General features: G+C 42.3%; 1 protein-coding gene across 1 annotated transcript in view; it reads right to left on the reverse strand.

The window, feature by feature from the left end:
* The window catches only part of CACNA1E (calcium voltage-gated channel subunit alpha1 E), a 310,736-nt gene that overhangs the window by 128,652 nt on the left and 155,595 nt on the right, over positions 1–26,489 (reverse strand). Inside the window, exon 7 of the mRNA XM_057315519.1 lies at positions 17,115–17,218. Within this exon, the coding sequence (XP_057171502.1) occupies positions 17,115–17,218 (104 nt within the window). The remainder of the gene's footprint in view (positions 1–17,114; positions 17,219–26,489) is intronic.

The following is a 26,489-nucleotide window of genomic DNA, read 5'->3' on the forward strand; positions in this document are numbered from 1 at the left end:
ACACTAAAAAAACCTTTCCCCTTGAAGAATTTTAAATTGTGCCTAATCTCTCTGAATACTTTTATGGTTTAATTTAAAAAATACATTTTTTAAAAATAATAGCTCCACCTGTAATTTGTTGTGGTGTAAGATATGAGAACTGGGGATCTAACTCAATTTTTTTCTTTTCAGGTGCTGGCCACTTACTAGTGCCATTTGTTGAATAATTCACTTTTTACTAATCTGAAATGACACATATATACAATTGTAAGCTCATATGTATATTTGAGTCTCCCTTTGGTCTTCCTTTTAAGATTTTATTTATTTGACAGAGAGAGACAGCCAGTGAGAGAGAACACAAGCAGGGGGAGTGGGAAAGGAAGAAGCAGGCTCCTAGAGGAGGAGCCTGATGTGGGGCTCCTCCCAGAATGCTGGGATTATGCCCTGAGCCAAAGGCAGAGGATTAACGACTGCGCCACCCAGGTCTTTGGTCTTCCTATTCCTTTGGTCTTCCTATTCCTACATTATACCACACTGTTTCAATTTCTATAGCTGTAGAATATAATTTATTACCTGTGGGAAAAGCCCCTGTTCCTCATTGTTCTAAGAAATGTCCTGGCTATTCTTTTTTTTTTTTTTCATTAAATAATGCTTTATTAAAAATCTATGGTGTGTTAAATAACACATATCCAAGTAAGTTGACTTATCCAATACATAAAGCCTTTCTTTAAGTACTCCTCATCAGCTGTTTTGAATGGAAGATGTTCTAAAATTACATCATTTTTTTTAATTATATTACGTTAGTCACCATACAGTACATCCCTGGTTTTTGATGTAAAGTTCGATGATTCATTAGTTGCGTATAACACCCAGTGCACCATGCTATACGTGCCCTCCTTACTACCCATCACCAGCCTGTCTCATTCCCCCACCTCCCTCCCCTCTGAAGCCCTTAGTTTGTTTCTCAGAGTCCATAGTCTCTCATGCTTCATTCTCCCTTCTGATTACCCCCCCTTTCTTTATCCCTTTCTTCCCCTACCGATCTTCCTAGTTCTTATGTTCCGTAGATGAGAGAAACCATATGATAATTGTCTTTCTCTGCTTGACTTATTTCACTTAGCATTATCTCCTCCAGTGCTGTCCATGTTGCAGCAAATGTTGAGAACTTGTTCTTTCTGAGAGCTAAGTAATATTCCATTGTATATATGGACCACATCTTCTTAATCCAGTCATCTGTTGAAGGGCATCTCGGCTCCTTCCACGATTTAGCTACTGTGGACATTGCTGCTATGAACATTGGGGTGCATATGGCCCTTCTCTTTACTACATCTGTATCTTTGGGGTAAATACCCAGTAGTGCAATGGCTGGGTCATAGGGTAGCTCAATTTTTAACTTTTTAAGGGACCTCCACACTGTTTTCCAGAGTGGCTGTACCAACTTGTATTCCCACCAACAATGTAGGAGGGATCCCCTTTCTCCACATCCTCTCCAGCAATTGTTGTTTCTTGCCTTGTCAATTTTTGCCATTCTAACTGGCGTAAGGTGGTATCTCAGTGTGGTTTTGATTTGAATTTCCCCGATGGCTAATGATTTTGAACATTTTTTCATGTGTCTGTTAGCCATTTGTATGGCTATTCTTATGTACATTAAGTGTTCAAATAAATTTCAATTTAGTAAAGTGAAAATCTTATTTATGTTTATTAACATTACATTAATGTTAAAGACTAAAGCAGGGGAAAGAAAGATCTTTATAATTTGAAATATTCCTTTTCAAGTACAGGGTTTGCCTTTTAATTACCTGAATGAAAATATGTAACAATTGGAATATGCTCATATTGGAATTCAAGCTTCACAAGAGCAGAACTTTTTGTTTGTTTTGTTCTCTGCTCCGTAGGCAGCATCTAGAACACTGACAGGCACATAACAGAAGCTCAATACCTATTTGTTGAAAAACTGAACAAGTGAAAACATGAATGATTCCATTATTTAGGCAATAGGAAACCATTATAAATAGCTACGATATACAAATCACATAATTAAATGTCTAGTTTAGAAAGACTGTTTTGGTGATGGACAGCAGGCCAGATTAGAGTAAGGAAAGCATTTAAAGAGACAGTGCTACTACCCAGGATATAGTTCATGAAACCCTTCAAGGGTGGAATCAGTAGGTCTTGAGCGATTAGATGCAAAGAATAAGCAATAAAGTATTAACTAAGGTTACTGTCTTGCATAATGAATGTGATAAAGGTAACGGATGGAGAGTATGGGGGGATAGTGAGTGGAGGGCAGGAGAATGAGAGAATGAATTCAGTTTAGAGCATCCTGAATTTGAGATGCCTAAGGGATACCTAAGCAAAGAGGTACCCTTTGGAGCTCAGTGGCAGAGAGGTAAATTAAATCCCAGTCTGTCCGTTAACAAAGCCACCTTCTTACATATTATTTCACATATTATTCTATTAAGTAAACATTAACTTGTCCTCTGAAAAACAGAGAAGTAAAATGGGATTTTTAGATGGAAACATTCTTGAAATAGGTTTAAATATAGTGTACAAGTATGCAATATAGTATAGAACGTGCAAAGTGAATTCAGAATGGTATAGTCCTCTACTGGGTCCTGAAGTACTTCATGGAAGGACGAAGACTGAACAATGGTACATGCATGCATTAGAGTTGGAACATGAATACAAAACATCATGTACATGTGTGAAAATATGTGTATGTAAAAATGTATGTATAGAAATATGTGTATGTCTGGTGGGTAGAGATGTACATATGTATGTACACACACACATATATAAATAAAGATATCAGAGTATTGAATCTACACTAAGTTAGTTAAGGTATGGCAGAGGAGATAACAGGATTGTTTCGGAGACCTAAGAACTTGGCCAACCAAAAATAACCATCAAAATCCTAGAGGAGAACACAGGCAGAAACCTCTTTGACCTCGGCCGCAACAACTTCTTACTAGACATGCTGCCGGAGGCAAGGGAAACAAAAGCAAAAAAATGAACTATTGGGACTTCATCAAGTTAAAAGCTTCTAGGGAGCCTGGGTGGCTCACTTGGTTAAGTGTCTGCCTTTGGCTCAGTTCATGGTCCCAGGGTCCTGGGATTGAGCCTGAGTTAGGCTCCCTGCTCCATGGGGAGACTGCTTCTCCCTCTCCCTCTGCCTGCCGCTCCCCCTGCTTGTGCGTGCTTTTTATCAAATGGATAAAATCTTAAAAAAAAAAAAGATAAAAAGCTTCTGCACAGCGAAGGAAACAATCAACAAAAATAAAAGGCAGCCTACGGAATGGGAGAAGATATTTGCAAATGACATATCTGATACAGGGCTAGTATCTAAAATCTATAAAGAACTTATCAAACTCAACACCCAAAAAAACAAATAATCCAGTTAAGAAATGGACAGAAGACATGAACAGACACTTTTCCAAAGATATCCAAATGGCTTAAAGACACATGAAAACATGCTCAACATCACTCGGCATCAGGGAAATGCAAATCAAAACCATGATGAGATACCACCTCACACCTTCCAGAATGACTAAAATTAACAACAGATGTTGGGGAGGATGTGGAGAAAGGGGAACCCTCTTGTGCTATTGGTGGGAATACAAACTGGTGCAGCCACTCTGGAGAGCAGTCTGGAGGTTCCTCAAAAAGTTAAAAATAGAACTACCCTACAATCAAGCAATGCACTAGTAGGTATTTACCTAAAGGATACAAAAATACAGATTCGAAGGGGTATATACACCCCAATGTTTATAGCAGCATTATCAACAATAGTCAAACTATGGAGAGAGCCCTAATGTCCACTGAGTGATTCAGAGTGTATTATGCTAAGTGAAATAAGTCAGAGAAAGACAAATACCAAATAACCTCACTCATATGTGGAAGTTTTAAAAAATTATTTAAATTCAATTAACTAACACGGTATTATTAGTTTCAGAGGTAGAGTTTAGTGATTCATCAGTTGCATATAACACTCAGTGCTCATTACATCAAGTGCCCTCCTTAATGCCCATCACCCACCCAGTTACCCCATCCCCCCACCTCACCCTTCCAGCAACCCTCAGTTTGTTTCCTATAGTTAAGAGTCTCTTAGGGTTTGTCTCCCTCTCTGATTTTGTCTTATCATATGTGGAATTTAAGACAGAAAACAGATGAACAAGGGAAGGGGGAAAAGAAAAAAAAGGAGAGAGGGGAACGAGCCATAAGAGACTCTTAACAATAGCAAACAAGCTGAGGGTTGATGAAGGGAGGTGGGTGGGGGATGGGCTAGATGGGTGATTGGTATTAAAGAGGGCACTTGTGATGAGCACTGGGTGTTGTATATTAAGTGATGAATCACTGAATTCTACTCCAGAAACCAATACTGCACTGTATGCTAACAAGTAAAATTTAAATTTAAACAATTCCATGTGCAAAAAATTCTTCAAAAGATAATAGGGGCATTTTTATATTTGGCCCTTGTCTCAACATCACCAAAAAGGTGCCTAATGAAGTCCCAACATATTTGTTCAAATATCTCTATAAAATGGGTGAGTCCATGTAGAACAGTACCTTGTCTTGATTATTTATCGTGATAGTCCTACTTACTGATTTCTCTATTTCGTTTCCGTTAACACTTCGACACTGCCCCTCAAAGTTGATCTTTCTGGGTGTGAATGCTAGCTTCTGTCACACCAGAACACCACACTTTCAGATTTATGACTTGGAGCATAATACTTATTCGCTTTGAGCTTTACTCTGCTTATTTGTAAAATAATGATAATATTGTTCCTAGCACCATTGTGAGACTCAAACAAATGAACACATATGGAATGCTTTCTAAATGAAGTGCCCTACATTTAAAAAGAATAACCATTTTAGTCTTTTTCTGCTTCCAACAGACTGAGTTGCCCACAATTCCCAGTATGATGACAACTTTATCCTTTTAAAAAAGCAATTATTCCCTAAATAATGCTTCTTATGATTTAAAAAAAGGTTAACATCTTTGCTATGCAAATAGACCCTTTACGTTCACATGAAAAAAAGATAAACATGCCAATAGGAAAGTGGGGAAAGGACATAATCGATAACTAAAAATATATGAGTAGCAATACCCATGTGACAAAAAATGTTCAGCGTGAGACAAAGACTTGTCTGGAAGATGCAGGCAAGGGCCATCACTCTGCAGAGAAAACAGCCTCTCTGGGGCTTCTACCTGGATCTCTAGTGCCAGTGATTATGCTCCTTTTAAGATACAAGAATCTTCCTTAGTCTCTGAAATATTATTGTCCAGGAGGTCACAGGGAGTATGGCATCCTCTAAGAGGGGCCCAGTGTTACAGGATTTCTCTTCAATTCAGCAATTATTTACCGAACCCAAGAACAAGGCACTAAGATGTTAGGAGAGATCCAATTACGTGGAAAGCCAGCTCTAGCATAAGAAACAAAACCTAACAGGGAACAGGGACATTCATAGCTCCAATACATTCCCCTCACTAACTGCGCAGCCTTAGGCAAGACTTCAAGTCTCTCATAGCCTCCATTTCCTCATTTATAAACTGGGGTTAACAACAGTACCTTACTCATGAGGCTGTTATAAAAATTAACTGAAGTAATGTATATAAAGTATTTGGCATAGTATCAGGCAGATGTTGAGCTTTCAATAAATGTTAGCTCTTGTCTTCAGCATTATTATGTTCTACAACAAAATTGCATGGTATTATGAGTAATAGGTTCTATAATGGATAGGTACATAGTGTTATGAGAGTATATGAGAGAAAGATTTTAATCCTAGCTCCAGAACAGGAGGAGGGGTATGGATCTGGAAAGATTTCATGAAAGAGGTCAAAGTTGAAACAGGCTGTGAGGGCAAGAATTCAACAAGGAAAACGAAGGGGGCAGGGGCCTACTCTAGACCATAGGAGTAGAGGGTGGAAAGTTCAGGGCATTTCCAAGACACTGTAAGAGGAGGAGAGTCTAAGGAGATGTTCACACATAGGGACACGAGAGTGTGGTCCACTGGCCTGATTATTCCCTGCAGAATGTCATAGTCCATCAGCCCTACCATCGGTATCTAAAAACATCTCCGCTCATGCTAATTGACTCCGTGGGTTACTTGGTAGGTAAGAAGAATAACTCTTTCCCAGCCCCACCTACTGAGGTTTAGACCAGATTCTGGAGAGAAGAAATCTGCTACTAATAGCTAACACTGATTAACTCTTTCCCAGGCACTAAACACTTAACATGTGTGATCAGATTTAGTTTTCCCAACAATCCTACATGGTGAATACTAGTACCCTTGTTTGCCATTGGGTAGTTAAGGGTATGGAAATGTGAAGTGACTTGCCTAAGGTCATAACGATGACAAGAGACAGAGATGGGATCAAACCCAGATATACTGTGTAGCAGTCTATATTTTACTACCAAGCTATACCTATTGTGCAGAGGGGAAAAAAAGCACTCAGGACAGGGAACCAGAGAACCTAGGTTCCAGTCAGGATCTGCCACTAAACAGCTACCTATCACTTGGGCAAGTTGCTTCACTTTCTCTTCTGGTTTCCTCAACTGTAACACAGAGGTCAGGCATACGCTTCACTTACAGTCCCTTCCACCTCAAATAATTTTTATCACACTTTAAGATACAGCTCTGAAAACTCATCTACAGAACAGCGTCTTGGGGAAATGCAGATGCTTCCAACAAGCTCTCATAGCTTTGCATGTGACTTCCACGGTCACACAACTCATCCCGGAGAGTGTTGCCCAAGTCATGAAGGGACTACAAATACTACTCTGGTCATTCCTGTTGTTGAACATGAAATCTCTGCCTGAAGAACTGGAAAGTTCCACAGGTCTTGCCAGCCACCAACCGTCCATTCATTTCCATCAAGATTTGCTGTGAATGCTGGATAATTTCCTTCCAAAAAGGACATATGCAAGATGTGCTTAACAGAATAGGTGTTTGGGCCTGGCAGACCTCATCCCAAATTCTGAACCTGCTGCTTAACAGCTTCGTGAGCTTAAGCAAATTACCAAACCTCCCTGGCAGTTGCCCTATTCATAAAAGAAGATAGTAATACCTCGTAGGGTCATTGTGAGGATTAAATGAAACAACGTGTCTCATGGCATTGGCACCATCATCAATGCATAGCACAATCTCAATAAACTACAGCCTAAAAACAAACAGGGGCGCCTGGGTGGCACAGCGGTTAGGCGTCTGCCTTCGGCTCAGGGCGTGATCCTGGCATTGTGGGATCGAGCCCCACATCAGGCTCCTCCGCTATGAGCCTGCTTCTTCCTCTCCCACTCCCCCTGCTTGTGTTCCCTCTCTTGCTGGCTGTCTCTATCTCTGTCGAATAAATAAATAAAATCTTTAAAAAATAAATAAATAAAATAATAAAAACAAACAAAAAAACAAGCTGAAACAAACCTGCGTATCGGGCCTGCCGGCCTCCTGGGGCTAACCGTAAACCTAGGTCATCTCCCAAGGGGCCTGGCGTCGCAACGCTGGAGATTTGCGACCCCTGAGCCCCAGCGCCAGACTCACCTTGCCGCCCCGCCACCACAGGGGCCACTAGGGGTGCGGCACCCTACACTACTGCTGTAAACTAGCTAACAGGTGTAAAGTGTGTTATGTTTTCTCAAATTCAACAGATTCAGAACCTGCACTCTTTCCCTCAAAATCTCTTTGTCTTGCGTTCTCTGCTAGCCACATGATGGCTCGATTCAGAAATCTAGAAGCAGTCCAAGAGACTTCCCTCTTATTTCTACCCTCACCCCACACTCAACCCCCAGCCCACACTCAGACACAGTCACCAAGTCTTGTACAGCCTGCATAACCAACACCCCTTGGCTCTGGCCCATCATGTCCACTGCCACTGCACCCTTTCGGGCCTCGCTGCTTCTCTGCTTTGCTCCTAAAGTATCTGCCTGCCTCCAGGCTTATTTCTCTATATATTTTCTGCAGGATGATCATCTTTAATTGCAAACTGGTCATCTTCCCTGCTTAAAACTGGAGTACCTCCCACAAGCTTCTGGGATCAGGTTTAAACTCATCAGCTTAGCCCATCTGATGAGCCCTTCATGACAAGCCTCTGCCTTTGCCTCGAGTTTCATCTCCTCTACTTTCCCTGAGGTAATTCACTCAAGTCACTCAGAATGGCCTTCTATAACTTCTTAACTACCAACCTGTTGGGATGTCCTCCCTTTTCTTCTAGCCAACCATTACTCCTTCTTTCGAAGTATACATCAACGGCAACTTCTTCACCTGGCCTTGATTGATCCTTGACCCTTCTAATTTAAATGCTTGCCCTGTGCTGTCTATCTAGACTATAAGCTCCTTGAGGGTAATAGTTCTCTGTCCTTGTGTGATATCCTTGGTCCCTAGCAGCAGGTGACATACATCAAGAACTCAGTAACACTGGCTGCATGAATAAATGAATTTCTATGGTTGATTTCAGGGTCAGAATCCTGGCAGGAAGATTACTTATGCAGTTCGCCTAGTCAGGTCTGGGAAATACTCAGGTACCAACTTCTAATATCCAAAGAGAAGCAAGGACAGGGGATTCAGGAGATCCAAAGTTTAATACTGAAGGTACATTTGTTGGTGTCTTCTTTGTGGACAGGACCTAGGTCTTCTTCACTTTTGTATCCTCAACAATGCCTTGCACAATAGTAGGCACTCAAAATATACGACATATATAAATCTTAAAAAATATGTATGATATATAGGAATAGTATATAAATAGCTTTTCATATGGCTAAAATTCTGGATCTCCTTGAACTTAGATTCCATTACATGTATTTTGAATTATTTCCTTAATAAATCTACAATCTCCTTATTTATCTTGGTAATCTCAGTCTAGCGAAGTATCTAGTACATAGCAAATATTCAATAAGCATTTATGGAATTGCACTAAATTGTCAAACCCACTCAGCAAATGAGTTTGATGTCAAGACAGACAAACATCCGCCACCTTGCTTGTGATGGGAGCCACTCCATTCACATAAGAGATGCAACCAGAAAAATTCCTCCTCTATTATGGAAAGCTCACCACTCTTCATTAGTCTTTAGGGCAAGAGGACCTGGACAGTGGGTCTTGGCATTTTCTACCTTGTATGTATCAGGACACACTGTGTACATGAAGATCAGTGAGTGTGAGAAAGTGTGTGTGTCCATGCATGTACAGATTAAAACTTGCACCAAAGTCTGTATGGACAGGGTGATATTCTAGGCCAACCCTTGGAAACCTTTCTCTAGTTGTGCCACACTGAGTGCTAGTATCCCTGGATGGAGGCCACCTGGTATATTAAAAAATACATGGAAGCAAAGGAACTTTGAAAACCATGACATGCTTTACATACGTGAGGTTTCCAATTGCTCCCCATGTGCATTTGTAAGCAGTCTCTGGCCTGGCTGACCTTGTCCCAGTTTGGAGACAACACAACTACTCCCTCAAGCCTACCTTGCTCTCTCCAGAAGGTCTGGGAACAGTGGACAGAGGCAACAGGCTAGCTCAGGGTCATTTTCTGTTTGTGTGAGCCTTCTGCCCTGTAGCCCTGTGCTTATGCGGCCCTGGTTTGTTTCCATGGAGACAGGAAGCTCTGCTTCTCTTCAAGCCTAAGCTAATGGTTTTCATCAAATCCCATTTCCTATGAGACTAGTAAAAATGCTGCAATGCTTCTATACATACTTCCTCTTTAAATACACCGAAGCTGACAGACCTCCTTCTCCCCAAATCCCCTGCCCCTGAGATGGGTGCCTCAGCCATTTCCACACTCAGTATCCAGTGGGCCATGAGCACTGGTATAGGCTACCTGCCCCCTCTTGCCCCGACTCGTCTTGTCGCTTGCCAACATAGGGGCTCCTCCTTCCACTGCCTTCTTTCTCTGCTTTAGGAAAGCCTTGGGCACATAACATTCGAACTGGCTACAGGGCACAGGGAACATATCCCCTGGAAAGAAAAGCTCCAGAGCTTTTCTCAGGCTCTCAAGTGCAACTCCCAAACAAACACTTACTACAAAGAGAAAGCCAACATTCCCTCCAGAGGCATGTGAGAACCAGACCAAGCAAAAGGGAGCATCCTTGGCCCCTTTATACACAGCACTAGCTGCTGCTGAACCCTCTGCAGACACCAGTAAAACCCCATATGTGCTGAGCATCAGAATGTGAAAAAGCAACTGGGACAGAAATATTTTAGTCCTAGCCTGTAAGGCCCCTATTGTTAACACCCCTTTAAATGTCAGAATTTATTCACACCAGCTGTTCCCAGCTGCTGTTGTCACTTCCTAGGCTTCTCCAGAAGTGCTAAAGAGACATCTGCCATTCCAGGTCTGTTTTATCTCCCAACCTGAGGAGGCTGTCTCCCCATCAGAGAGGAGCTGATGGCCTCACAGCCAATTCAAGCCAAACATCACAGGCTGCTACTCAGATGATAGCCACCTAGACGTAACAGGTAGAGAGAATGAACATCAATATCATCAAAGGGTATAGAGCTAATGGCTGCTCCATGCCAGACCCCGGGCTAGGCCTCTGTCTATGAGAGACAATGCTATCCCATTTCACAGAGGAGGAAGTGGGCTCAGAGTAACTGGTCCGGATGTACAAGGCTGGGAAGTGGCAAGATAAGGTTCTCAACTCATGACTGTCACATGCCAAAGACCATGCTTCCCCCAATGTGTCACTCTTTCCCATCTGGAGAAGGATGCAGGAGAACTAAAAGACGTAACTCCAAACCAGAGCTGGTCCATCAGAACGGATGTGGTTAGCTTAAGAATTGTCTTGGAGGGCAGTGCTCTGTCCTATGTCCAGCTCTGTTAACATATTTCTTGAACCCATATCAAAGCCTTGTCTGGAATACCAATGATTTGTTAGCACGGCATCTACTTTTCTCCCTCTTCAAATAGTAAGAACAGGACCTGAATTTTCTAAATTAACACATGGACACACTTTGGAAACAAGTAAGCTTCAAGAGGATCAAGTAAGATTACATAAATAAGAAATATACCCTCTGTAGAAATACATGAAGAACGAAGTCGGTGGTCAGGCCCCTTGCATAAGTTGTCATTGAGAGAGAGCATCTGAGTTGTAGGTACAGGCTGTGTGGAACGAATGACCTAGAGGAGTGCTTGCACATAAAGGATGCCAATAAACACTCACTGAATGAGTACATATATAAGAAGTCCCCTTATGTCTTAGAACTTTCCACTCAAGATACACAGTATTAAGAACGCCTTCACAATGTCCCCTGCTTTTACTTCATAACCATTTCACACGTCACCACAGGCTCTCAGTACCACCTACTTGGACTCGTATGGTTGTTTCTTCCTTAATCCTAGTGAATCTGGTCTCTCTCCATGCCAATCCTTCCCCCACTGATGCTAGATGAATGGTCTTATATACTCCTTTCATCCTACACTTTTATGTAAGTGCAGCATTTTTACATTAAAATTGTATTTCTATTTTTCTTACAGTGAGGCACATTGAGTTTTAAAGTCAAATACTTTGAAAAGACTTATCATGAAGAGATAGCCATCCACTGCCTCACCCCTCCCCACCCCTAAATCTCGTTCCCCAGAAACCACCACTTGTAACTTCTACCTGTATTTTTTTCCTGGTATTCATTTCCAATTTTCTGACTATCATACTTACACAACTGCTATTTCTTTACCTCTCAATTTTAGATACTGCTTAAAGACTCTTACTGTGGAACCTAAGATTTTAGTTTTTGACATTCCCTTCCCCTCCCCATATTTACTTTCCCCATCCTCTCAAGGCAATTATAGCACCATAAGGGGCCATCTCAAAATTCAGTGTTAACAAAGAAAATCTGGTTGACAGCAGCAGAGAAAACTTACTATGCTCATATTCCATTACTGGTAACCCTTTTGTATTTTGTGGAATTGCTTAGATGGAGGTGTGTGCATACAAATACATATATAAATGTATAATGTTTATATATAATGCAAACATATTTGTATATATTTTATAAATATGAATATAATCTTCACAAACAAACTTTCTGAATACGATATATGTCAGGGAATATACTTGTTTCATTCTTTTCTTAAATATTATTCTTAGAGCTCTCTGTCACCCTATTCAAATCTGAACTTGCTGCTCTTTAGGCCTTCTGACAGCTGTCATGGTAGAATTCCCTTCATCATCATCGTGGAATCCCCTTTGCCTCTCTCCTCTATTGAATCCCTCATTTGCATGAATATCATGTCCTTCTCATTCTTCAATTAATTCCTTATTTTTGGGAATTAGTGACTCACATTCTCCAGTAACTTCTTCAGAAAGAGTGTCCCAAAGTACTATTCCATGCTCACAAATTATTGCTGTTTTGGCTGGGTAAAGAATTCTACCTTGGAAATTTTTTTCCTTCAAAAAGTTTTAGGAAATCCTCTGTTCATTTCTAACTTTCAGTATCAGTGAGAAGCCCAAAGCCACCCTAATTCCTGATTTTTCATTGGCAAAATATATCGCCTTCCCAATAACCAGAAGCTTTTAGAATATTATCTTTATTCAGATGCTCTGAAATTTTATGATGACTTTATCTCAGTGTGGTCTCTTTTCATTAGTTGTGTCAAGTGCTCAGTGGGCATTTTCATTATTAATTAATTAAATTCATTTGTTCCCTTTTGTCTCTATACCTGCCTCCCATCTCTCTGTCATACAAATTACCATTACAATATGCAGGTTTCCCCCAGTATCTGAAATTTCATTTTATACCAGTTGGCTTTTATGAAGAACCCACATAAGTACCTATTTTCAATAACTGAAAAAAATCCAAAGAGCATTTTTGCCTTTACAAAATGGTAATTGCTTCTTTGCTTTATGTCATATTGGTTTATGAAAGGTTTCATAAGAATGCTCTACTTTCAATTCAACATCAAAAAAAACCCCGAAAAAGTCATACTAAAAAATGGACAGAGGACCCAAAGAGACATTTGTCCAAAAACAACGCACAGATATGGCCAAAAGACCCATGAAAAGATGCTCAACATCACTAATCAAAGAAATGAAAATCAGAAACACAATGAGATATCATATCACACATATCATATCAGAATGGCTAGTAGCAAAAGGATAAGAAATGTGTTTGGTGAGGTCGTGGAGAAAAGAGAACCCTCAAATACTGTTGGTAGGAATGTAAGTTGATGCAACTATTGTGGAAAACAGTATGGAGGTTCCTCAAAAATTTTAAATTAGAAATACTATATGAGCCATTAATTGCACTAGTAGGTATTTATCCGAAGAAAATAAATAAACTAATTTGAAAAGATATAAGCACCCCTATGCTTACTGTAGCACTATGAAATAGCCAAGATATGGAAGCAACTCAAGTGTCCATCCATAGAGGAATGGACAAAGAAGATGTGGTATACATAGACAATGGAATATTACCAGGTCACAAAAAAAGAATGAGGTCTTGTCATTTGTAACAACACAGATGGACATAGAGGGTATTATGCTAAATGAAATAAGTCAGAGAAAGATAAATACCATATGATTTCACTTATATGTGGAGTATAAAAAACAAATGAACAAATAAACAAAAACCAGACTCTTACATACAGAGAAGTGGTGGTTGCCAGAGAGGGGAGGTGAGTGTGGAGATGGGCAAAATAGATAAAAGGACTGAGTTACAAACTTCTAGTTATAAAATAAGCCATGAACCCAAATAGTACAGTATAGGGAATATAATCAAAAATATTGTAATAATGTCATATGGTGACAGATGGTGACTACACTTATCATGGTAAGCACCAGGTAATGTATAGAATTGTCAAGTCAATAGGTTGTACATCTGAAACTAATTTAACATTGTATGTCAATTATATTTCAATGAAAAACAAAGACTTACTTTCAGAGAGCAAGAGAGACTTGTATTCTTTTTATTTGTATACTTTTTATGTATACTTTGTATTTGAATGCATTCTTACAAACTATGTATCATGTGTGCATGTATTTTTTACTTATGTGGATGGTAATATACCATGCTATTTCTTCTCGTTTTCACTAAACTCTATGCTTTTAAAATACTCTATGTTGCCATGTGTATATGGTATTTGTTGCTCCTAACTTCTGCCTAGTATGTCATGGTATGCATCCACCAGCTTACCTATCTACCCTCCCAATTATGGATGTCCAGGTTTTCCAACTCCCCATCACCAAAAACCAATGCTGGAAAGAATATCCTTGCACATGTTTCAACAGACCTTTTACTCTGGCAATGTGTGTTTACTGATTCTGGAAACATTTTTAGTATTTTTCTTAGTAAATTTCTCCCTCTCCACTTCCCTGTTCTCTTTATGGAACTCTTAATAGTTGAATGTTGGACAAACCCTTTGATTTTCTTATTTTTGTTCTACTTTCTAAGTGATTTCATTAATTTCATATTCCAATCATTTACTACCTCATTATTTTCACTACATGTTTACATTTTTACATTAATTCATGTTACATCAATGTAAATTTTACATTATTTTACATTAATTCCCAAGGGCTCTTCTTAATGGCTAAATGTTCTTTTTTAAATAGCAATGTTATTTTGTGGATAAAATTATTTCTATCTCTGTTGATATCAATTATGCTTTTTAAATCTTTTGCTCCCTGCATCATTCATATTCCAATTCCTTTTTCCTATGTATTATTTTGTCTTTTGTTTTGGACATTTTCTTCAAATGCTGAGGATCCCTAACTGTGCATTAATATTTAAGAGCAAGGCTCAAAATGCTTATTGGAAACTCCAGTGTATGGCTGGAGCTTCTAGAATCATGAGTGTAGTGGACTGAATGCCCTTGCCAAAAAAAAAAAAAAGTCCACATCCTAATTCTTGGATCCTATGAATGTTACCTTATTTGGAAAAAGAGTCCTTGCAGATGCAATGAAGTTAAGGGTCTTGAGATGAAGAGGTCATCTTGGAATATACAAGTGACCCTAAATCTAATGACAAGTAACCTCATAAGAATGAGGCCGAGGGAGATTTTAGACAAAAGAGAAGGAGGCAATGTGACCACAGAGGAAGAGACCAGAGTAATACAGCCACTAGCCAAGGAATACTTGGAGTCACCAGTGACTGGAAGAGGAAGGAAATAAATTCTCCCCTCGAGCCTTTGCAGGGAATAATGCCCTGACAGATTTTGGACTTCTAGCCTCCAGAACTGTGAGAGAATTAATTTCTTTCACAGTATGAAGCCACCTAATTATGTTAATTTGTTGCAGCAGCTTTAGGAAACCAAGAGGAGTCTCACTGAGGGTGGTGGGTGGGAGCCATTTCTTGGGCCATCCTCAGATATCAGCATATGTAAGATTCTTCTCTTAAGATGGACAGTTTCCTCACAGAGGAATTCTACTAACCCTTACCAGATTGATCCACTTCTGTGAGTCAACAGTAGATGTGGGCTGGGAGCACGATGTTCAGTTTGTGGACTGAACGTATCACCCCTACCCTTAGAAGCACCTGATGTTACCATTGCAAATTTCTGATTCAGCCTCTACAGAGACAGGAAGTCTTCTGACTTTGGCTGGGGTGGGGGGTTGGGCAGGGCAGATACCCGTCAGAAAAGTTTGGGGTAGAGATTTAGGGTGTTGGGCAGAAGGCATCTAAGTGTTCCTTACGAGGACTTTTGACCAATCCTCTAGTTTTTAGCGCCACCCATACTTCATCTCTCAGACATACCTGGTGACTTGAATTCCTGAGCCTTTCCAGGACTGTGGAAGGTTCTGAAGGACAATCATTTTGCCTTTTTATTGGCATTCCTCACCAAAGGCAATTAAACCTCAGCTTTCCTACCACTAGATCAGTTACCGTTTACTCTCTGCCCTCAAAACTTTTCTTGACATCTCTCATCTGTTGTCATTTCCTCTCCTGTTCTGTCACTGTGCCCTTCTTAAAATTAATTTTCTGTGTTAGTAGAGTTACAAGACACAACAAACTTGGTTCAATCTGCTATGCTGAAACAGAAACACCACCATCTAATTTCCCCCTGAAGAATTTACGCTACTCAGAGAAGCAGCCCAGTTCTGCTTAGAAAAATGTAAGATCCTCTAAAATTGACCCCTGTTATAGCCCTATTTTATACTTTTCATTTCCCAAAGTTCTAGATAAGTTAGGTTGCATTATAATCTTTTCCCACTGCAAGATGAGTCCCATTTCTTCAGTTTCGCTTATGGTGTAGTGCTCTCCTTCCTGGAATGTTCACTCACATATAGTCTACTTTATCCTATTATATATTGTACATCCAAGCAAAAGCCCAATCTTTCATGAAGCCACTCCTGATACCTTCAGACTATATAGATTTGTTCCTTCCACCAAACAAATGATCTATAGCTTATATTAGTCAGTAAAAGAATTCCCATTCCCTCTTTCAAGTGTGTTGTTCTGTCTATAAAATACAATTTTTAAAAAAGATTTCACTTGTTTATTTGACAGAGAGAGAGAAAGAGAGAGAGCGCACGTGAGCAGGGGAAGGGGCAGAGGGAGAGAGGGAATCCCAAGCAGAGTCCAGGCTGAGCACAGAGCTTGACACAGGGCTTGATCCCGTGACTCTAAATCATGACCTGAGCTGAAATCAAGAGTCAGACACTTATCCAACTGAGCCACCCAGGTGCCCCACAAATTACAATTTTCTTAAGGACAGGAATCATGCCTGAGACTTTGTGTGCCCTTTGTAATGCTTACCATGGCACCGGACATTGAGCACTTGCTGACTGAGGCACACTAATCCAAGCTACAAAGATGGGATTTGATATTCAATACATGACAGAATAAGAATCTTTGAGGGTAAAGATTACATCTTATCCAACTTCATATGCCTCACAACCAGCACAGTGCTTGACAAAGAAGGTCTATGACTGTTGAATGACTGAATGAAAGGATGGATGGACAAATGAACTCTCACTAGATATCATGCTCAATGTTGTACACAGCTTAAATATTTCTTAACTCCTATGAAAAATGAACATGATTAGAACAATGTTCACTACTGCATCTGCAGTATCTAAATAGCACTTGGCACACTGGGGCTGCTCAGTAGAGGTCTTTTAAATGAACGTTCAATGAATGAATTGGTCGGTAGTCAGGAGCATTGGTTTACAGTTGGAAAGAAGTTAAGAGGAGAGACGAACGTCTGGCTTACCCGGAGAGCACTCCCAGAACTAGGTTGAGAACAAAGAAGGATCCAATGATGATGAGGGGGATGAAGTACAGCCAGTTCCAGGTGGCTCCTAAGGCATCATTGGTCTGAAAGAAAGAAAAATGGTTCCTTAATATTTTACCAAAACCATCTGCCAGAAGGAGGTCTCCATTCCTGAAGCTTCACATACAGGGTGATATAACAAGCACAAGGCAATACAACTAAACACTGCCTGCTTCATTCCCAATTTGGTGTTACTGTGGGTTAACTCCTGTTCCACCACGTACATAGTAAAGGACACGGCATGAGCCTCACACAAGATCCTGGGTAGGAACAGTCCAACAGCCTCACTTAACAGCTGAGATAACTGAATCCAGAGAGGTCAAGTCCTTTTCCAAGATCATGCAAACAATCACAGGTTTTGTCGTGTTTAGTGATGTTCGTTCCAAGCTTTTGCCGTCTAAATTGGACAAATTCTCAAAAAGTCAGAGGCAAGCTATGTCCATCAGTCTATTCCATGGATACTGGCAAAAGCCTTGACAGGGCTGCTTGGGAGACATTACTGTCATCCACATCCTGCTCAGCTTTTGACCCTCGGCTCTGGCTTTTTTTCTTCTATCATAGTCCAACGGTACAGAACTGGCTCAGGCTTGGCCTCAGCAAGGCTCTGGACAGAACAAGGACTAAATCTAAAGAGCGATCCCTTCTTCTCTCTAATGCTAAAACACAGTAAAGTGAAAAGTGCTTGGAAATCCATATTCTGGATTTTTATGCTCTAAGTGAGATGTAAGGTCCTTGAATGGTGAGGGGTTGAGGGAGGATTACACCACATGACTTAGCCAAAATCATCAGCTCTTGGAACAATGTCTTATTAGACCTAGAAACAGTTTGGGAACATTTTGAAAACTCTTCTCTAACACTTGAGCCTCTCAACTAAACTTGACCTCGACTCTCTCTCTCTCCCCCCATAATATCAACTGCAAATCCTTCTAGTCTCCTTGAATTGCATTTTACATATGCAGGGCTTTGAAATCTCCCCAGCCCCACACCAGCCCCTCACACGCAAACTTTAATACCCATTTGAAACAGTGAAAAGATATTTTATTCTCTGTTCACTGGGGAAACAAGGCCATCAAAGTCCAATGCCATGCCTAAAATTCACAGGCTAAATCACAATAAATTCACAGTACAATCAAGATCTGAACTTAGGATTTCTGTGACAAAGTGTTTCTTTGTCCTTGTGATTTACCTTCTCCTCCCTCTCGCTACTAATCTTCGCAAACATATTCTGATTCATTTTTCTCATGCTTCTTGTGGGCTTCTAGGGCATTCTACCATTTCTCTCAAAATGATCTAATTTTCTTTCTGCCTCCCATTCACATATGTCAGTCCACAGAATATAGCTTCCCACTGATCGTGGAAGCTATCACTGTGTAGTAGATTTTTCCATTAAAAATAGCTTTTAAGGCAACCTCTTTCACCAAACTTGTGTCTTTTGTCTTGCCCCCACACTGTTCAGAGACAGATGACTGCAAATGAAGCAGAACATAAGTTAAAAACAAACACCTTCTGAACTGGATGCGGCAAAGGTGGGGATCTGCCAATTTCGGTGTGTGTAAGATCTAACTCTAGTTCAACCAGGTCTGGTCAGTTCAATGCAAGCAGGGAAGATGTGGACCAGACCTCAGAGAAAACTGCTCCTGATTATCAGAAAAAAAGATGTAGAAGACTTGGACGCTGAGGCCCAGCCACAAGGGATTTTAATGAACATAGGAAGCCGTTTTGTTCTGAGACAGTTAAGACACAGTCCTTCCCGTAAGCTGAAGGATGGATGACATGACCCTTGTATAAATAGCTCTATCTTTATTCATGATTACAAATGCAACATTTTGTAAAGACTGGTTAGCTTGGATGGCTCACCAGTGGTGCACCAGACCAACAAGTTTCATCTACTATACGGCTTAGCCAGTGACCCCGCCCGCCGCATTCTTTGACAGCAAGGACCGAGTCTCCTCCCAGCACCCAGATCAGGGCTCAGCTGCCAATATGTCTTAGCTGGTGCTGGCAATGGCGATGATGAAACGTGCTGTTAAGGTGTCTTTGGTCCCAGGAGTGACTGAGCTACAGTCTGAGGATGGCTAGAGCGATTTCAGTTGGGGGATGATTTCCCAGAGATACTACAGAGGGAAGAGCATTTCCCAAATAGTGTTCTTCTCATTGCTAGTCATCTGTGAGATGTTCATGCGTTCTGTGGAAAAAGCTTCCGTAACCAAAGAAACTTAGGAAACACAACAGATTATTTGTTCCCCTTAACCTGTGAGAAGACTCATGAAAGAAACATTATTAATTTCAATATCATTTCATATACCTTCTTGATTATGAAACCCCCTTTTTCAAAGAAAATCTATTAACATAGGAGGAAATGCAACCTATGAAATGCAGGGATAAAAGGACTCTCCTCACAGGCCTAAAGTCTGGAACACAATTCTCAATTCTTCCAGAAAAACAATGACAGACACTGTCTCTTTATCCATGTGTTGTGAGACCGCATTGGCTTTGGTTTAACCCACCTTAAGGCAAGAACCTTACTGTCTGTTCATTTCTATACCTGGTACCTAGTGAAGTGTTTGGCACATGCAGTATTTGTCAACTAACCAATACACGACCACAATTTGAATAAGAGGATTCTCGTGCTTAAAATGTACCCCCCCCAAAATTGTTTATTCCGATATTCCTCTCAAGTTTAGTCTGAATTGTTTTTTAAGAAAAATTGTCATCCACTATGGCATCAGGCCCTGTTTGATGAGGAAAAGTAGATGAAGGGGAAGAGAAAGAGAAAAAGAAAGGCTAGGAGGACGCCAGGGCCAGGGGCCCTATATCCTGGGGGGTTACTACAGATGACTGACAGTGTAAAGAATCTTCTGGAGTAGGCAGCTTGACAGCTCCCCAAAATTATTCACAAACCTTTTAATAGACTTGCCGCACCCTCTCCACACCTTTCTCCTCTCCCTCAGGTTTCCTCCTGGTTACTCCCCTCCATCTTTCCCCACCAGGAGGCCTCACCCTCACCTCACATGCCTGTCAATGGATCAATGACAAATCCAGTAGGACAAAGGGACATAACTCAGCAGGAAGGGGGCAAAGGACTTTAAATTTCCCTCCTCCAACATGGCAAGGTTCTTTCTGATGCTAATTAGAACTTCAATCTCCTTCTGATTCATCATTATTAAAACCTTAAAACCGTCCAATGTAGGAGAGACAACAACTCAAGTGTCTTCTGAGATTAAAAAAGAAGAAAGTAATCGACAACTCTCAAGTGAGCAAGTGCCCTGAAACCTTGTGAGGTGGGAGTCAGGAAGCCCAAGGAAAAAGTAGTCAGTGCGACCTCAGAGCTGTGACTGCTTTCTCGCGAGAGTCGCTGTGTCTGTGTCACGGCAGGAGGGGGAAAGGAGCAAGGCTGCCGAGGTGAGAAGGGTTGTTCTCTGCCCCTTTCTCCAAACCCTTCTGCTTCTGTGACTCCAACAAGCTGCTTGCCTGTGGCATCATCACACTCTACCTCCCCTAGCGGCTCTTCCTTCAGGAATCGGAGGCAGCTATGCTAAGGACTCTGAGCAAGAGGCTGGGGAAGGAGACCACAGCTCTCTGAACACATTCCACTGGCTTCTGGCCTGAGAGTCTCACGGTGGAGCCTCTCCTGCCCAGCCTGGTGCTGTGGAGCAGCTAAGGAGAAACCAGGCTCCCCCTTCAGAGAAGGCTGCATGGGCAGCGTCTTCATTCCCCACCATTCACGGAACACCTACTCTTCGTTAGCCATTACAGAAGAGTGTCTTCCTTTGGGGCAATGTCCTCTTAGTGAAGGCGCTGATTCCCCACCCACCCGACCCAGTCCAGCCCCTTGACCGGCAGGCTGGCTGCTGTCTTTCTCACCTGCTGACTCCCTGAGTGACACACACACGTACACATGCGCATGATGGGAGTAATTACAGACAGAGAAAGCAGTCGGGGGTGGCAGCCCACCTGCACAGGGAGTGCTCAGCGGGTACCAGTCCTGACACCGTGAAATGTGTTCCTCTGGGAACCTGCCTGATTGGGGGTGGTGAACGCACCCACTCCCTGCGTAAACAGGCACACATGGCAATTATCACATTAATCTCTGGAGGACTGGGGGAAATGGTAGAAGGTGGGGTGGGAGGAACAGGATTGAAGGGAAACATGAGGATGGAGAAGCAAGATGGGGGGGGGGGGTCCTGTGGTTCTCCTGGACTGAAGCTGTAGATGCAGAACTAGGCACCCACCCTTGGCAGCAGGTCTCTATCAAGGTTCCACAGGGCTCTGGAAAAAACGCTGAAGGGCCTCTTCTAAGTATATGCCTTTCACAGAGCAAATCTGACCAAGGAGGCTGAATGAGCTGGGATTGGGGATAAGGAGGATATGGATTCTAGGGTCCTTTCAGGAAAAAAGGGTATCCCTGGGACACACCTGCTTCCCAAGCTGGAGACAGCATCTACTGGCAAGCCTAGGCTGGCCTACAGCAGGGTTTCTCAGCCAGGGCCCTGCCAGCATCTTGGGCTGGGTAATTCTTTGCCGTGGGGTAACTCTGGATAATTCTGTCTTATGGGGTGCATTTGCAGGATCCCTAGCTTCTACCCACTAGATGCGAGTAGCACTCCCCCAGCTGTAACAACCAAAGGTATTTCTGGAATAGCCAAATGTCCCGAGGGATAGAAACAAGTTTCCAGTTGAGAAGCACAAGCTGAGAAGCTCTGTCCCAAGGAGAGTTCTTTGAAATCACCAACTGGTCTCAGGTCAAGACATGGTTGGAACAACCACCCGAGGATGCCAAAAAGACCAGGCCATTCATCTCAGCAAAAGCATCTGTCCAAGCCCTCCACTGACCACCCCAGGAAGAGAAAGTTCAGGGAGGGCAAGCAAGGGGAAGGAAAGGGACAGAAGCCAGAGGCCAACTTCACCAAGTACCAACTTCCCTGAGAGCAGCACAACAGACACCCCTGGCTAATGGCCTCCCTTTGCCTCTGCTTCATCCCAGCACCGAGGGTGACAGCTCCTCTTCCACCCTGACGGACTTGGAGTCCATGTTGCAGTGCTGAAAGGTCATATTTTGTTCCACAAATTTGTGGACCACATACTTTGTGACAGTCTCGTAGGTGTTGGGGATAAACAATGAGCAAAACAGCCTCAGGCCCTTGTGAAGCCCAGCATTATGGGGGGCCTGCATTAAAAAGATCAGCACACACACACACGTGCCCTTGAGCTGTGGGCCATGAAGGGGCCACGCTGGGCAGGGATGCAAAGAGGCATCTGATCTGGTCCAGGGGGTCAGGAAAGGATGCGCTGAAGCTTTTGGAGAAAAGAGTCACACGACAGCCTAAGACACTACCTTGGCTGAGACAGCAGAGGCCAGAAAAGCAGAGAAAAAGGTTCGTTATCAAGGGGAAACAAAAAGGAGAAAAAAGTGAAGATGAAGGCGTGCCATGAAGTGGGGGACACAGGAGAAGAGAAATGAGAGTGGGGATGCCCTCTCAGAATGAATTCTTACTACCTCTTACGACCCTGTAAGAGCCCCTGTGCTCCCCTGCGGGCATTATACTGAAACATCTATGAATTGTGAGGGCACCCCTTGATGGTTTTCTTTCAAGTGTACATAACTGTGCAACCAGTATCCAGATAAGCCCAGTGTTTCCCTCCTGCCCTGTCCTAGGCACCATCTCCCTCTCCCCAAATATACCATTATCCTGACTTCTTCGACCATCATCAGTTATGTTGGCCTAACTGGAAAGTCACATCTGAGTATTTCCCTGCGGATGCTGAGCCATCCACAGTCCCTCTTTGCTCAGGACTGAGATGCGCTCAGGGTTTACGTCCAGAATAGCCCTCTCCCACCCTGCCTCCTCCCCTGCTCCCTATCTGGCTCTCATCAGCCTGGATGGGGCAAATCCGGTGTTGCCCTGTCAGGTAGCCCCTACCTGCAGGTGCACCCATCCCCCAGCAGCCATGTGTATTGGCTGCAAAGGGCTCACACCTGGGCCCTTCTCAGAAGTCTGGCCCTGGCTGAGAGACCTGACTCACTTGGGAGTTTATGCCTGCCCCTGAAGTGGGGGTGACCTATAGGCAACAATTAAATGATGGAAGGGTATCCATGGCCCGGCCCCTTTTCCTCTGGGTGGGAGTTCACATTCTGGAGCTGCTTGTGGGATCAGGCTGAGGTTAAAACTGTTGAAACCACATCTCTAGTATTTTTCCCCTAACCTATCCTGTTTCTCTCATATCCTTAACGGTTTTCTCTGGAAAGCAGTCCCTCAATAAATCACTGCCACATGAATCCATCCCAACATCTGTTTACAGGGAATCCGACTTAAGGTCTCATATCCCTTTCTCATCAGGGAAAAGGGGAAACAGCCCACCCCTGAGTCACAGAGTTGGCTATTTCTAAGGGCAGAGCTGTGTATACCCCTCTGACCATACCCACATTTTAGGAAAAGGACACAAGGTACAGCCTATCCTACAACCACTGCTAAAGCATGTGGATTATCCAACCTGGTTCCCTGCATACCAGGAATTCCATCCCTGGTCTTGGAAGAATCCGAGAATGTGCGATCCAACCCTTCCTTTGGTAGAAGAGGAAGCTGAGACCCAAATCAGCAAAGTCACCTGGAGTCACAATGTAGAACCATAAATGGTCACCTGCCTCAGAACTCTTGACTGTTTTGACTATCTCATTTACTCCCAGGTGTTTTAAAAGCAACCCTATCCATACTATTACCACCTTCCGGGGGAGAACAAAAATAAATAGGAAAGCCAACGCTGGGATCTGGTGCCAGAAAGTAAGAGTTGTCTTGCCACCCCCCAGGCAAGAGAGAAGGCTGGAAGAGCCGTTGGAGAGTGAGGACAGAGAGCTCCCCGTAAAACACAACCACCTGCGGCCTCCCGGCAAGGAGGCTGAGCCTGTCAGTCCTGAAGGCAAAGCACTGTGTTATGTCTCAGCTCCCTGAGCATATTTAACCAACACTGTAAGTCTCCCCACACAAACAAGCTCCAAAGGCAGCATCTGGCTTAGCGAGGGACCTGTGACAAACAGTCAAGACTCAGCACACATTCTGGTTGCTCCCAGCCCCCGGACTGGGTGGCCAGCAGCCACTTTCTCCTGCTCGCCTGGACCGTCAGGGATGGCCACCGAGGGTGCAGCAGTGCCCGAGTCCAGACGCAAAAACTTCCCATTGGACATTTCACCACCTATTCCTCCCCTTCTCTTGCCAGTGGGAAAACAGCAGAACCAGTTCGGCAAAGCAAGCCAGGAAAAAAACAGCACCCCCCAGCCTCGTCCCCAGGCTTAAGGAAGGCTAAGTCATGGTAGAAATATTATAGAAAAGAGAACATTAAGTGCTGCACTTGAGTTATTTGTACTTATTTACAGACCTTTTATATATATATTGTGTCTCTTTCACATATTGGTCCTACCTTCCCATTAGGGTTAAATGTTTCTCAAAAACAGAACTGCATCTTTTACTTCTCTGTTCACTCTGCTAATGCCTAGACTATTATTCTTCAAATAAGAGATTCTCATTAATGTCACTAATGGGAGATTATCACACCACTAGCATTCTTCTGCTTCACAGGACTTCAGGATTTCCCTTCTCTGAAAATAAATACATCACCTGTAAAATGGCATCTTTGTTGACATACAGCAAGTACACCTAGCTAACAAATATTTAGCACAGCACATAAGAGGGGACACTCAAGAAAAAAAGCTTCAAATAATCTTTTTTTTTTTTTGGCTTTCATTCTTCCTTCTACAATGGCTTCTGAGCAGGTGAATTAACTTATCATCGAACATCCCTATTTTAATTAATGATTGTGTGTCACACACTATGCAAGGTGATAAGCCCAGCTGGTTCCCTGAAGAAGCCGCGGGCCAGTTTCACTGATTTTGTGGCCACAGGAAGCACTCTAACTCCCTAGTAAGAATAGCGTGAAAGCAAGAAACCATGGCTTTCAAGTCTTTGCATCTTCAGAATCCAAGACCTATCTCTGGAAAACATGCTCAATAAATTTTATTGGTGGTTATGATGAAATACACAGTCCTTTGTGCCTATTTATCACCTGAGGTCCTGTCCTGACAGTCCATGGGTGAGGCTCTCCACTCTGGTCCTGCTGGATTAGAGTTTCTCAAAGCACACTGGGTTACAGGTGTACTCAAGGTATTGCTCTACTCACCTGTCAGAGCCCCAGGTTGGTCACCTCCACTTGTAAGCAGCCTCTATCCATCTACCCCAGTGTTATACAAATATTATTTTCTATGTGTGCCATGATGTGAAAAAAATGGGAATAACTGTGCAAGATTACCATCTGTTAGGGACACTGAGGAGGGAATTCCTCACTTGAGTAGGTGCCTACATCAGACAACAGATGTGAGAGCCCTTCCCACTCAGACCATATTCTTCACTTTGCTTCTCCTCTCTCTCATGGACTCTCATTTTTGGGTTCTAAGTCTACCACTCCCCCAAGCCCTTCTCTTTTCTCATCTCTTGATTTTCTACTGTCTGGTTCACTCTGCTGCTAGAAATTCTTCTTGTTCTTCCCCATTCCCCTAAGATGCACAAAATTCATTGCAATTGAGCATTCCCATTGGTTTAGGGGTATAACAAGGTTGAAACAGAACACAGACAACAAAACAATAACGTTCATTGTTTCCCCAATCTAAGAGTCACTGGAAAGAATCACTTTTTGCTTTTACCATTCTTTGCAGAACTTCCTTTGTACTAGGAATGTACTATGATTAATGATAGGTGACTAATATAAGAATGTATATAAGCTACTGAATGGCAGCTCCAACATGGACCCGTGAGACCTATTTCTGGAAATATGAAGAGGATTTGATTAAAACATCTTTGCCTAAATATTTTCCTGTGCCTTATATCCTAAGACTCCAGTATAACTGAGGAGGAAAATGAATCGTGGCTTCCACTTGTTAAACATCTACTCTATGCTGGATACTGAGCGAGGCATATAATATACATTAACTCTAATCTTCTAACCATGTGCAAGACAGGTGCAATTTTAAGTTTATATAAGTACAACAGCAACAAAATTTTAAGTTTATATATGTACAACAGCAACAAAATCCAAACTTAGAAAGGTTAAGGGGACTTGCGGAAGTTCCCACAGTGTATTGTAGAACCAACATCCAGACCCTTGTTTGGCCTCTTCTCAAAATATTGCTTTGTGCTGCTTCTTGTATTGGGTGTGAGGGATAAAAATAACAATGTTGTTTTAACCTGGAACGTACCTGAGAACAGAGTTATGAAGGCAGGTTTTCATAACAGCAATGCCAGCAGAGGAAATCCTTTCTAACCAACTGCA

The sequence above is a fragment of the Ursus arctos genome, unplaced genomic scaffold (assembly GCF_023065955.2).
Source record: "Ursus arctos isolate Adak ecotype North America unplaced genomic scaffold, UrsArc2.0 scaffold_2, whole genome shotgun sequence".
Taxonomy (NCBI): Eukaryota; Metazoa; Chordata; class Mammalia; order Carnivora; family Ursidae; genus Ursus; species Ursus arctos.